The 13191-nt window shown below is 30.1% G+C and overlaps 1 protein-coding gene across 1 annotated transcript; it reads left to right on the top strand.

The window, feature by feature from the left end:
• Positions 1-2247: 2247 nt before the first annotated feature.
• On the top strand, positions 2248-11076 carry LOC128283992 (uncharacterized). Its single transcript, XM_053021443.1, has 4 exons — positions 2248-2494; positions 2610-2635; positions 9109-9860; positions 10620-11076. The coding sequence occupies exons 1-4, from the start codon at positions 2248-2250 to the stop codon at positions 11074-11076; spliced, it is 1482 nt and encodes a 493-aa protein (XP_052877403.1).
• Positions 11077-13191: the final 2115 nt, after the last annotated feature.

Raw genomic sequence — 13191 nt, 5'->3', positions numbered from 1 at the left:
GTTTATAAATATTAAAGAATTTTTATAAGTAGATTGGTGATTCAATCAATTAGAATCCCATTTTTGGATGATTAATTTATTAGGTTGAATTAAATAAATTTTAAAAAATTAAAAATCTATTTAATCACTCAATTCAATTGATTTAATATCTTATTCTAGAGTAATATTGTGCTCGATTCTTCATTCAACTAGCTCGATCAACAAGTTCAATTTGATTCTTAAAATAAAATTTCATGTATTAATTTACGATTTCGTCATTTTAAAAAAGTTAAACAAATTTTATTTTCATGTATTAATGGCTAAATGTAATTTTATTATATAAATTTATAATTAGATTAAATATAATATTTCATTTTTGATAACCTGTGTCCCTTTGAATTGGTACAATTTTTAGAAAACAATTATGATTTCAAATCCAAATTTTCAAAATGAAAAATTTATAGTTTAATATCTTTAAAAATGATAATAAAAATTGTATTTTAATTAATATTGTTTGAATTAGATTGGATTGAAAATTAATTGAAGTATTAGTCTAGAAAAGTTATTAAACTAGTTGACTTACTAGTTGACTTGAGAATCTATAAGAACAAGTTGAAAGAAAAAAAAACTAATTAAATCTGATAATAGATAAAAATTTTTAATGATTTATTTAATTAAACAGGTGGAATGTGAAAAATTCAGTTCACCTACTGAATCTACTACGAGTAAGACTCCTTTTCGACAAAGAAAAAATAAGAAAAACCATGGAGGAATTGTCTGCTCACGCTGCATCTACAAACAGAACAAAATGGCACCATTCACACACCTTTCGTAACGTAAGAGAGCTTAAAAAGGCCGGGATATGGTTAAAAGCAAGCGAAACCAGTTGTTTAACCGACATCAGTTTCAACCGTATCTTCTTCGTAGGAAAATTACGTTTACCGCCGATCACCGTCGATGATTCAACCGTATCTTTTTTTCATGTTTTGTGGGATGTTCAACATCAAAGTTGCCTATTGCAATAAGCTCCTTTCCTTCCTTAGATGCTTCCTTTTGTTAATTAATTCTATGAAATGATCTAAAACAAAGAACAAAACCCTAAAATTTTCCTTTCCATTAACTCATCCTTTGGAACTCTTCCTTTCTTCCACCATGTTTCTATCGCTTTCACTCATACACTCTTTCAAAACCCACCTCAAAACACTCATCCATTACCCCAACACCCACCTCTGCCACTGTAATTGATGCTGATTCAGTTGAATTAAGAGCAATAATTACAGCGTTAGATATAATAATTGAGATAGAGTGGAGGGGAATTAGTTTGATTAGGAGCAATATTTTTTTAATGATGTTAAATATTTTGAACAAATCGTGTAACAGAACAATAATTTAAATACTAAAGTAAATCAAAATAACTTCAGTAATAAAATGAAAAACGAATATATTTGAAGAGCTAGTATTAATATATTTGAAGAGCTAGTATTAAGCATATGAAATCTGGGAAGATTAATGCGAAGTTTTTAAGTCTTTGAGTATTTAGATTCTATATTATTATTCTTAATCGTGATGTGTGGGTTTCACTCTCATTATATGCATATATCATGTATGGATCTTACCTAATTCTTTTTAGATTAATCCCGACATATATTTGTACTTAAGCCTATATTGTATTTGTATAAGTGAAACTTAAAAAAAATGACATAATGATAAATGTAGTCATTGACAATTCTTGTCAAATTGGCCTTTATTCTTTTATTATGATTATTATTTGAGTTAAATTTAGCCATTAACTTTTTAAAAAATAGTCAAATTACTTTTCTTTAACAGAAATGTTTACTAAAACATTAAATATTTAACGTTGTTGGTGTCACAACTCGTGTGTCAATCCATGTGCACTTCATGTTAACATAACACTGCTTTTCTTATATATCATGTCAACAAAAAAATTAAAAAAAAAACATACGTGGATTGTCATTTGAGTTCTCATATTTAAAATTTACAAAACATTAATTCGACTATTTTCTAAAAGATCAATAGTCAAATTTGACACTTTCAAAAGGTAGAGAATTAAATTTAACTAAAAAGAATAAGAATCAAATTGGTAAAATTATAAATTTTAAGGGCTAAATTTGATATTACACAAAAATATTAAAGGCCGGGATATGGTTAAAAGCAAGCGGAACCAGTAGTTTAACCGATGTCAGTTTCAACCGTATCTTCTTCGTCGGAAAATTGCGTTTACCGCCAATCACCGTCGATGATTCGACCATGAACTTGATAGCTTATGATATGTGTCTGGATTTCAAAATCGATTTCACTGTCACTTCATATATGTGTTTCCTTGATTTATTGATCGATGAAGCCGAAGACGTTAAAGACCTGAGAGACGCCGGCATACTATACAACGGGTTGAGGAGTGATGAAGAAGTGGCTAGGCTTTTCAATAAGATGAACACTGATTTGGTTCCTAGTCCGATGATTTACGGTGGGGTTAAACGGAAAATACATAATCATTGTAAGAAAATGTGTATTAAGCATGCAGCTCAAGCTTATCATACTTATTTTAGAGTCCTTGGACGTTTTTGGCATTTGTGGGTGCCATTACTGCACTTTTGCTTGGTGCTTTGCAGACTTATTATGCCATACAGCAACCAAAGTAAGTGTTGTTTACTAGTCGTTTTGTAAACTCTTGTTTTTTGTCCGAATTTTGTTTGACGTATATTTTATCATCGAAGCATAGGAGCCAAAAGCCCCAACAAAACATACTTCACATCACAAGACACACAAAACAAGACACACTCAAAAGAACTAAACTTGTACCACATCAATAGGACCATGATACATACACTAAAAACAAAGATAGGTGCCTCTAACAATCTTAAAAGGCGCTTTCCTTCTTTATATAATAAAACCCTAAATCGTAATTTTTTTATACCATTCCTTACATCGAAAACACAGTCACATACCCACATACAACAATCTTTCAATATTAAAATTTTAAAACCCAAAAAACTCATTCACTACATCTTCGATTCTTCCATACAACACCAACAATAACTGAGCTTCGTTGTTACATCCATGACCTAAAAAAAAATACCCTTATCTTTCTTTTCTACTAATTTTTATTTGAACTTCTTTCAAATCCTCAATTTTATTTTAACTTAATTTTATTTTGGTATGAATTATATTTGAATCAACATATATGGCGTTTAGAAATCCTTTATTTTTTCAACCTAATCGCTTTTTTGATTTCGGAAAAAAATATGTTTTCTTTATTAATATATTGCTTCTTCTACACATTCATGGCTAACCCATAAAGGGAATGCCTAATAATAATAATTAAGACTCATAAAAAAATCGATAATTTACTCATGAGAAAAACCTTTACCACATTAGGCATTAATTTCTTTTTAACATTTAATTAGATTAGGTAATCATTCAAATTGAGAACAGAAGCTCGTTACTTTTTGTTTCCCTATAATTGAGGCCGTAGAGCTCTATCCATTTATTCACTCGACCCAACTTTGAATTCAATTTATTTTTTTTGTTCCGCACCAAAAATTCAAAAACAAATTTTTTTTTGGAATGATACCGAAAAAAAGGATATCTATATAATTGTTAGAATTTAGCACAATTGTCTTGAATTGAATTGAATCATAAATATTAGTTGTTTGGAAGTATTACAAAGTCAGCTTGTGTGAGCATTTCACAAAGTCAGCACGTGTTAACAATTCTATTATAAAGTTAGCTTGTGTGAGCAATTATTACAAAGTCAACTTGTGTGAACAATTCTAATATAAAGTCAACTTGTGTGAGCAAGTTTGTTAAAGTGTCAGCAAAATATTCCCATGTACCTAGGTCTTTTTTACCATAGTTCCATCAGAGGATGATTAAATGGTTGGAAATGGAATTAAATCTTGAATTGAAAATGAATTGATGAAATTTGATATATAGATTGCTATGTGATTATGTTTTAAATGTTGACGGGATTATGATTCAACATTGTATTTAACACTTTTGACTTGAAATGTTGTTACATGTACTATATGTAAGTGACAAGGAAAAATTAATTCGATAGCTTATTGAGTAATTTTTTATGTTCAATTGATCTAGGTAAGTTTTAGTTTCCATATGAGCTTACTAAGCATATCATATACTTATCCCGTTGTTTCTTTTTTTTTTTTCTACTAGGTTGTTACCTTGTAGAACACCTCTGTTGGATCGTTCGAAGCTTAAACTATTTTATCGTCAATTTGGTAGTTTTTTTTTCTCATTTTGAGTCAAGGATTGCGACATGTATATAAAAGTTTGTAGTAACCTTTGGTTGTGTAAAAGTTTTGTTGAGTTAAATGTGGTATATAATGAATTTGCATGTGGGTTCTTGGCATGATCTTTGTTAGTACATGAATATGAAATATTTGTTGCATTTAGAAAGTTGGAATGTGATCTATTTAAGTTGGTTTGCATATGTTGACTAAAAAAGAAAAATAAAAGAACTAATGTGATGATTGTTTGAAATGGAATGATTCATTATGGCATGATAAAGGTAATGGTAGATGTTTGTTGATATTTAGTTTAAGTTATTGAAAAGTTGAATACAATTGATGAAATGGTAATATATATTGCTATGGATTGAAATGATATGTTTGAACTTACTTAGCATGTTTTAGGTAAGTTTTAAGTAATTTAGAAATGGCATGTAATGTATTTTCTTGCATAATTTTAGTTGGAACGTTGAATTAGATACCAAATTGTACATTTTTACCAAATATAGGGTCCATGTTGCAGTTACGAATCTTGACGTTGCGGCATTGCCAAGCTAGAGAGTCCCGTCGCGACGAGCATAGGCTTGTTGTTGCAACATGACATACTGAAATCGTCATGTTGCAACGAGAAAATGTTGAAGCCATGATGTTGCTTCGAACTTTTCAAATTTTTACAGTTTGGTCCTAATTCTTTTTCGGACTACCAAACAAGCTTTCGTAAACTCGATTAAAGCTCATAATTAATGTATTACTGCAATTGAATTGTGATTGATGTTTAAATGAAAATTATCTTATCGTAATTCTGACTGTAGTTGCTTTGAAAATGACTGTAGCATCTTGTAGATCGGACCCAATGATCGAATCCAATGAAAAGTGTTACAAGAAGCATGGTTACATGTGAAAGCTTATAAGTATAATAACTTCAATAAAAAAAAAGTGGTTGGCTGGCATGCGAATAATATGTTGTTGCAAATTTGAAAATTTTCATGAGGTACAACAATAAATGCAATTAATATATGTAAAGTAGCATGGTTATATGTGAAAGCTTATAAGTATAATGACTTCAATAAAACAAATTGGTTGGCATGTGAATAATAAATTGGTTGTTTGGAATAATAAATTGGTTGTTTGGCATGTGAATAATAAATTGCAAATTTGAGATTTTTCATAAGTTAGGTAGAATAACAAATGCAATTACTATATGTAACGAAGCACGGTTACAATGTTAAATATTTGAATAGCTATTATTAAGCTAATGAAATTTAAGAAGTGTTGTAGATATAAAATTCTCCCTCTGATAGGGTCTTAGTTTCTTGGTTAAGGCGAAGGTTTTGGGTTGTTGAGTATTTAGGTTCTATAATATTATTCTCAATTGTGATGTGTGAGTCTCACTCTCATTACACGCATACATCATGTGTGGCTTTTGTCTAGTTCTTTCTAGATTAATCGAGACATATATTTGTACTTGAACCTATATTGTATTTCTATAAGTGAAACTTAAAAAAAGAAGACATAATGATTCAACATTGTATTTAACATTTTTGACTTGAAATGTTGGTACGTGTACAATATCTAAGTGCCATGGAAAAATAAATTTGATAGATTATTGAGTAATTGTTTATGTTCAATTAATCTAGGTAAGTTTTAGATTACATATGAGTTTACTAAGAATATCATATGCTTACCCCATTGTTTTCTTTTTCCTTTTAGGTTGTTACATTGTGGAACACGTCGGTTGGATCGTTAGTAGCTTACACTATTCTATTGCCAATTTGGTTTTTTTATTTATTTATCATTTGAGTCAAGGATTGTGACATGCAAATAAATATTTGCGGTAATCTTTGGTTGTGTAAAAGTCTTGTTGAGTTAAATGTGGTATATAATGACTTTGCATGTGGGTTCTTGGCATGATCTTATATTAGTACATGAATATGAAATATTTGATGCATTTGGAAAGTTGGAATGTGATCTATTTAAGTTGGTTTGCATATGTTGACTTAAAAAGAAAAAAAAGAACTAATGTGATGATTGTTTGAAATGGAATGATTCATTATGGCATGATAAACGTAATGGTAGATGTTGATATAACTTGATATTTAGTGTAAGTTACTGAAAAGTTGAATATAAATGATGAAATGGTAATATGAATTGTTATGGAATTGAAATGATATGTTTGTACTTACTTAGCATGTTTTAGGTAAGTTTTAAGTCATTTAGAAATGGCATGTAATGTATTTTTCTTGCATGATTTTAGTTGGAGCATTGAATTAGGTACCAAATTGTATATTTTTGCCAAATATAGGGTCCACGTCAGGACTAAAAATCTTGACATTGTGACATTGCCAAGTCAGAGAGTCTGCCGGGACGAGCATAGGCTTTTCGTTATGATGTGACATACTGAGATAGTCATGTTGCGATGAGAAAAAGCTGAAGTCGCGAAGTCACTCTAAACTTTTCAAATCTTTATAGTTTGGTCCTAATTCTTGCTTGGACTGCCAAAAAAGCTTTCGTAAGCTCGATTAAAGCTCATAATTGATGTATTACTGTAATTGCATCATGATTGATGTTTAAATAAAAATTATCTTTTCATAATTCTGACTGTAGTTGCTCCGACAATGACTATAGTGTCCTGTAGATCGAATCGAACATAGAGTGTTACAAGAAGCATAAAGCTTATAAGTATAATAACTTCAAAAATAAAAGTGGTTGGTTGGCATGTAAATAATATTTTGTTGCAAATTTGAGATTTTTCATGAGTGAGATACAACAATAAATGCAATTAACATATCTAAAGAAGTATGGTTATATGTGAAAGCTTATAAGTTCAATAACTTCAATAAAAAAAAAAATTAGTTGGTTGGCATATGAATAATGTGTGGTTGCAAAATTGAGATTTTTCTTGAGTTAGGTAGAGAATAACAAATGCAATTATTATAACAAGTGTTGTAAATGTAAAATTCTCCCTATGATAGGGTCTTAGCTTCTTAAGGAGTAGGTTTTGGGTTGTTCAATATTTAGGTTTTATAATATTATTCTTAATTGTGATGTGTGGGTCTCGGTCTCATTATATATATATCATGTGTGAATTTTGTCTAGTTCTTTTCGGATTAGTCGAGACATATATTTATATTTGAACTTATATTGTATTTGTATAAGTGAAACTTTAAAAAAATGATACAATGATAAATTTAGCCCTCAATTTTTATGTTTTTTTGTCAAATTAACTTTTATTCTTTTGTTATTTGAGTTAAATTTAGCCATTAATCTTTCAAAAAAAGTCAAATTACTTTTATTTAACAAAAATGGTAACTAAAACATTAAATTTTTAATGATACTGGTGTCACAATTAGGGGTGAGTAAAACTCGATTTGACTCGAAAAAATTGAAAAAAAATTGAATTTTGAGTTAAATGAATTGAGTTATTCGAGTCAATTCGAATTTTTTTTCGAATTTCGAGTTCGAATCGAGTTGAGTTTTTGAATTTGAATAACTTGAATAATTTGAATAAATCAAATATCAAACTATAATATTTTACATTTTTACCCCAAACTCCCAAACCTTTTTATTTTTCTCTCAAAACTTTTACTCTTTTCCACTTTCCCCCCAAAACTTTTACTCCCCTCCCATCCCTACCCCCATCTACCAAAATCCATTTCCCACCAAAATTTTACTCTTCCATTTACTTTTCCTCAAAATTTTTTATTTTCCCCCAAAATTTTTACTCCCTCCCACTTTCCCCCTAAAACTTTTACTCCTTCCCATCCCACCCCCATCTACTCTCTAGTAAAAATAAAAATGATCCAAAAATACCCTAAACATAAATAGTAATAATTTTATTTATATCTACTATTTATATCACTAAATTAAATTTCACATTTTATATTATTTATATTATTGAATTGTTTAGTCATATTGAATATTTATATTCAAATTGAATTATTAATAATGTCATAAATTATTCGTGTTAAAATTTTATATTGGTATCAATTTCACATTTTATCTTTAAAATTACTTTTATTAAAAAATCACATTTTTACATTTAATATATTTTTAATTCCAAAATACATAGTGAAAAGAATTTGAAGATAATTGAAACAACTAAACAAGTAAAGAAGCTAACCCGTATATAAAAGATTAATAAATAAATTATGAGGTGATGAAATTTAATAAAAAATTTGATTACGATGGACAAATTTTATTATGGTGGGTGACAGTGGTTATAAGGACCCAAAATTATTTTTTAAAATTTAACTCGAACAAATATATTCGATTTGATTCAATTCGATTTGAATTCCATCTAACTCGATTCGATTCAAGAAAATTTCAAATTAAATTAGGATGATAAAATATGATTCGTCAACTTGATTAATTCGAAATTTTTTCATTCGATTCAGTCGAACGCTCACCCCTAGTCACAATCGTGTGGCAATCCATATACACTTCATGGTTCATGCTAACATAACATTATTTTTCTTATTGTCACGTCAATAAATAATTTAAAAATATTTAAAATAAAAATTAAAAAAAAATGTACATGTGAATTGCCTTATGAATTCTCTCGTTTAAAATTTTAATATTTGTCACTATTTTTGTTAAAAAACATTAATTGAACTTTTCTTTTTTAAGATGGATAGTGATTGACTCTTTCAAAAGAGAATTAAATTTAATTAAAAATAAAAATTATAACTATAAACACGAATTACACCTTAAGTATTTCCCATATATGGTTATTATGTAAGCTATAAAATATTTGTCATCATCGTAGCCATTTTGCCACCTTTTCTCCAACATCACTCACTCTGCCAAAAACAGTTTACAAAATCACCTTCTTTATTACTTCCAACCGCTCAGCCTGAAAATGTAGTCCACGGAGGAAGGAGACCGCGCCGTCGGAGGAGTTTCCACTGATCAAACAATCATCAACAACAACACCAACAACGATTCCGTGAGCATTGATATAGAGTGTACGGACGTCGCTCTCAGCAGTGGCGAATTAGCGAATCTCCGGTCATTAGACAAAGCTTTGGACGGCGGCCAACCCACCCTCAGAGACAAACCATTGATACGAAAAGTCCCGTCTACCCTTCGCCGTAAGGAAGGTTTCAAGAAGTATTTCAAGCCGAAAGTGATCTCAATCGGCCCACTCCACCACGATGATCCCACCCTCCATGAATCCAAGGAGCTCAAGCTCAAATTAGCAGCAAATTTCTTCAACAACATTGACGTTCATAAGGTTTCCTTGTACAGCAACATGAAGAAAGAGATCGATAGCTTAAAGAAATGCTATGATCCACAGGAATTAGAGAAGTATAGCGACGATGACGAGAAACTGGCTTGGATGTTCTTCGTTGACGGCTGCGCAATTTTACAAGCAGTTTATTTGCGTTACAGCCATGATTGTGATCGTAAGTCGAAATTGTTTATTAAAAACGATTTGCTGACATTTGTGTACTCGGATCTGTTCTTGTTGGAAAACCAATTACCTTTTCGTGTTCTTGAATTGCTTACAAACTCGGGGGATGGCAAAAAGTTCATGTATGCAATCATAAGGTTCATCGAGGATACTGTTATCAACCCAGCAGAGATGAAAGAGCCACAACCACATCAGCAGGACAGGTAATTTGAGGAATTTAAAAAAGAACAATTTTGTGGAGTTTATAAATAAAGATTTTTATTCGATTAGACTTTCATTTTTTACTGATTAGTTTATTCAGTTGAATTATATAAATTTTAAAAATATTAAAGATATATTAAAAATATAAAAAAATCGATTTGACTATTCAATTTAATTGGTCTCATTTCTTATTTTGAATAAGTATTCATTATACCAATTAACTTGAGAATCTATACTGAATAGGTTGAACCGACAAAAACAATTAATTGAATTGGACAATTAAACCGAAATTTCTAATAATTTATTTAATTAAATAGGATGAATTGATCTGACCAATTAAATTTATAGATAGGTCTCTTGACTGGTTTAATTATAATTTTAAAAACCTTAATTTTAGCTTCGATAAAAAAATTGCTCCCGACTGACAGATTTTACTCTAGTAAATGGTGGAAGCTGAAAAATCCAGTTCACTTACTGAATCTACTACGAGTAAGACTCCTTCTCGACAAAGAAAAAATAAGAAAAACCATGGAGGAATTGTCTACTAACTCACAAAAAATAAGAAAAACCGAGGAGGAATTGTCTAACTCAGAAAAAATAAGAAAAACCGTGGAGGAATTGTCTGCTGACGCTGGATCTACCATCAGCAAGCAAACAAGAACAAGATGGCGCCATTCACACTCCTTTCGTAACGTAAAAGAGCTTAAAAAGGCCTAGATATGGTTAAAAGCAAGCGAAACAAGTTGTTTAACCGACATCAGTTTCAAACATATCTTCTTCGTCGGGAAATTACGGTTACCGCCGATCACCGTTGATGATTCAACCATGAACTTAATAGCTTACGAAATGTGTCCGGATTTCGACAACGATTTCACCGTCACTTCATATATGTGTTTCCTTGATTCATTGATCGATGGAGCCGAAGATGTTAGAAAACTGAGCGACGCCGGCATACTGTACAATGGATTGGGGAGTGATGAAGAAGTGGCTAAGCTTTTCAATAAGATGAACACTGATTTGATTCCTAATCCGATGATTTACGGTGGGGTTAAACGGAAAATACATAATCATTGTAAGAATATGTGGATTAATCATGCAGCTCGAGCTTATAATACTTATTTTAGTATTCGTTGGACGTTTTTGGCATTTGTGGGTGCCATTGCTTCACTTTTTCTTAGTGCTTTGCAGGCTTATTATACCATACATCAACGAAAGTAAGTGTTGTTTACTTGTCTTTTTGTAAACTCTTGTTATTTATGAGAATTTTGTAACTTCTGGATTTTCGGTTAGTCTATTTAATTTGTTGCATCCCTATTGTCTTCTTAAACAATCTTTGGATTAGTTGTTAAATAAATTTTTTCTACTTAAGATATTAAAGTTTCTACTTTAACTAGTTAAAGTTTAAAGTTGGTAAAAGAAATAGTATTTATATATATATATTTTAATGTAATTCATATACCCGTTAGTGCATAATGTTTTGGTCGGTGCAATTGACACGGATTAGATTTTCTACTAGTGTGGAAATGGTGAAGCCATAAATTTTGAAAAGAGTTAAAATGTAATTTAACCATTGTATTAGCTAATATCTTTATAATTTTCTAAAAGACTAAATTAAAGCCTTGTTATTTTTGGGAGAGTAAAAAGTACAATTTTACCCTTATAATTTATAATTTTATACATTTAAAGGGTAAAAAACAAAATTTCAATTTTAGAGGAGTCAAGGCCCCTTTTTGCCCCTTCCTTCTGTCTTTGTGCAAAAAATAAAGTTTATCTTTTCGATTTATTATTGAAACAATGTGTACTAATCAATATAATTGGGATCAATGCGAAATTGACTATATTAATTTTATCTCATTAAAAAAAGGGTGTGTTGGAGCAACCAATGGAACAAAATCCTTTGATAAAGTCATTAGAGTGGCAAGTGCACCTATCGATAAATATTATAGTTATGGTGAGTAAAGATATCATATCCACGAGGACTAAAATTACTAGTAATTACTGTTTTCTTATTATTTAACCGAAAAATTGGAGTGCTTGGTTTAAACTAAATTAATTAACTAAAGTACTCAACAAAGAATAAACCAAGAAGACAATTGAGTAATAATCAAGAAGCGAACAATACTCAGGAAATAATTCACCTAGACTTCATCTATCATTATGAATATGAATTAAACGATTTATTCACTTGGTACCTTGATCCGTAGAAATCCCTAAATTATGTTAATATCCTTTTTGAGACTACGAGTAACTGACTCTAGATTAATTAATTGAAATTTCTTTCTAATTAAAACCTCTATTATTGCATTAACTCGATCTATGGATTCCCCTATTAGATTTGACTCTAATCCGATAAACTTATGTTGTCCTATTTCTAGGATTGCATGCAACTCCACTTAATTATGCTAGATCTACTCTTAAACAGGATTTTCCTCCTCTAATTTAAGCACATTAAACATGAATTAATATTTGGGAAATATTAAAATAAGAGATAAGCACACATAATTGAGAATAAGATTCAAGTATTTATCGTGTAAAACAGAAATCAAATAATAGAATTCATCATAGGGTTCAAAATATTAAAGTTTCTACTTTAATTTAGTTAAAGTTTAAAATTGGTAAAAGAAATAGTATTTTATATATATTTTTAATATCTTTTATATACCAATCAATGCATAATGTTTTGACCAGTGCAATCGATATAGATTAGAATTTTTACTAGTGCAGAAATAAGGGTGAAGTTAGAAATTTTTTTGAGGAACCGAAATTAAGGTATAAATTTTGATAGGAGTTAAGAGCCAATTTCATCATTGTATTAGTTAATATCTTTATAATTTTTAAAGGACTATATTAAAATCTTGTGATTTATGCGAGGCCAAAGTATAATTTTACCATTATAATTAAAAATTTTATACATTTAAAAGATAAAAAGCAATTTTCCAATCCTTACCTGCCCCTTTTCCCATTGCTCTTGTGCAGAAAATGAAATTGATCGTTTCGATTTTTTATTCAAACAACATTTGCCAACAGATAGGATTGAAATGATACCAAACACTACAGCAAAATAGACTTTTAGAGGCACTTTCAGTGGCATTTGGAGAAAAAAAGCCGCAAAAGATGTACATTAGTGGCGCTTGAAGAAAAATGCTGCTAAAGGTTAGAGCTATAGTGGCACTTGTCAAAAGACCGCAGCAAAAGATCACTATTAGTGGCGCTTATGTAACAAACGCCACAAAAAATCAAGCATTAGTGGCGTTTGTTTAAAAACACCGCCATATGTGAAGCATTAGCGGCTGTTGTCTAAAAACGCCGCAAAAGTGTTAAGCAAAACGACGC

The sequence above is a fragment of the Gossypium arboreum genome, chromosome 11 (assembly GCF_025698485.1).
Source record: "Gossypium arboreum isolate Shixiya-1 chromosome 11, ASM2569848v2, whole genome shotgun sequence".
Classification (NCBI taxonomy): domain Eukaryota; kingdom Viridiplantae; phylum Streptophyta; class Magnoliopsida; order Malvales; family Malvaceae; genus Gossypium; species Gossypium arboreum.
Note: the sequence above shows the minus strand (reverse complement) of the source record. Positions and strands in the feature narration are given on the sequence as shown.

Bases quoted from the DNA above. Each gene is read 5' to 3' on its own strand.
- LOC128283992 (XM_053021443.1), top strand. From the start codon at position 2,248: ATGAACTTGATAGCTTATGATATGTGTCTGGATTTCAAAATCGATTTC. The intron at 2,495-2,609 runs GTAAGAAAATGT...GGTGCTTTGCAG, and splicing joins ACGGAAAATACATAATCATT to ACTTATTATGCCATACAGCA. The intron at 2,636-9,108 runs GTAAGTGTTGTT...CTGAAAATGTAG, and splicing joins TATGCCATACAGCAACCAAA to TCCACGGAGGAAGGAGACCG.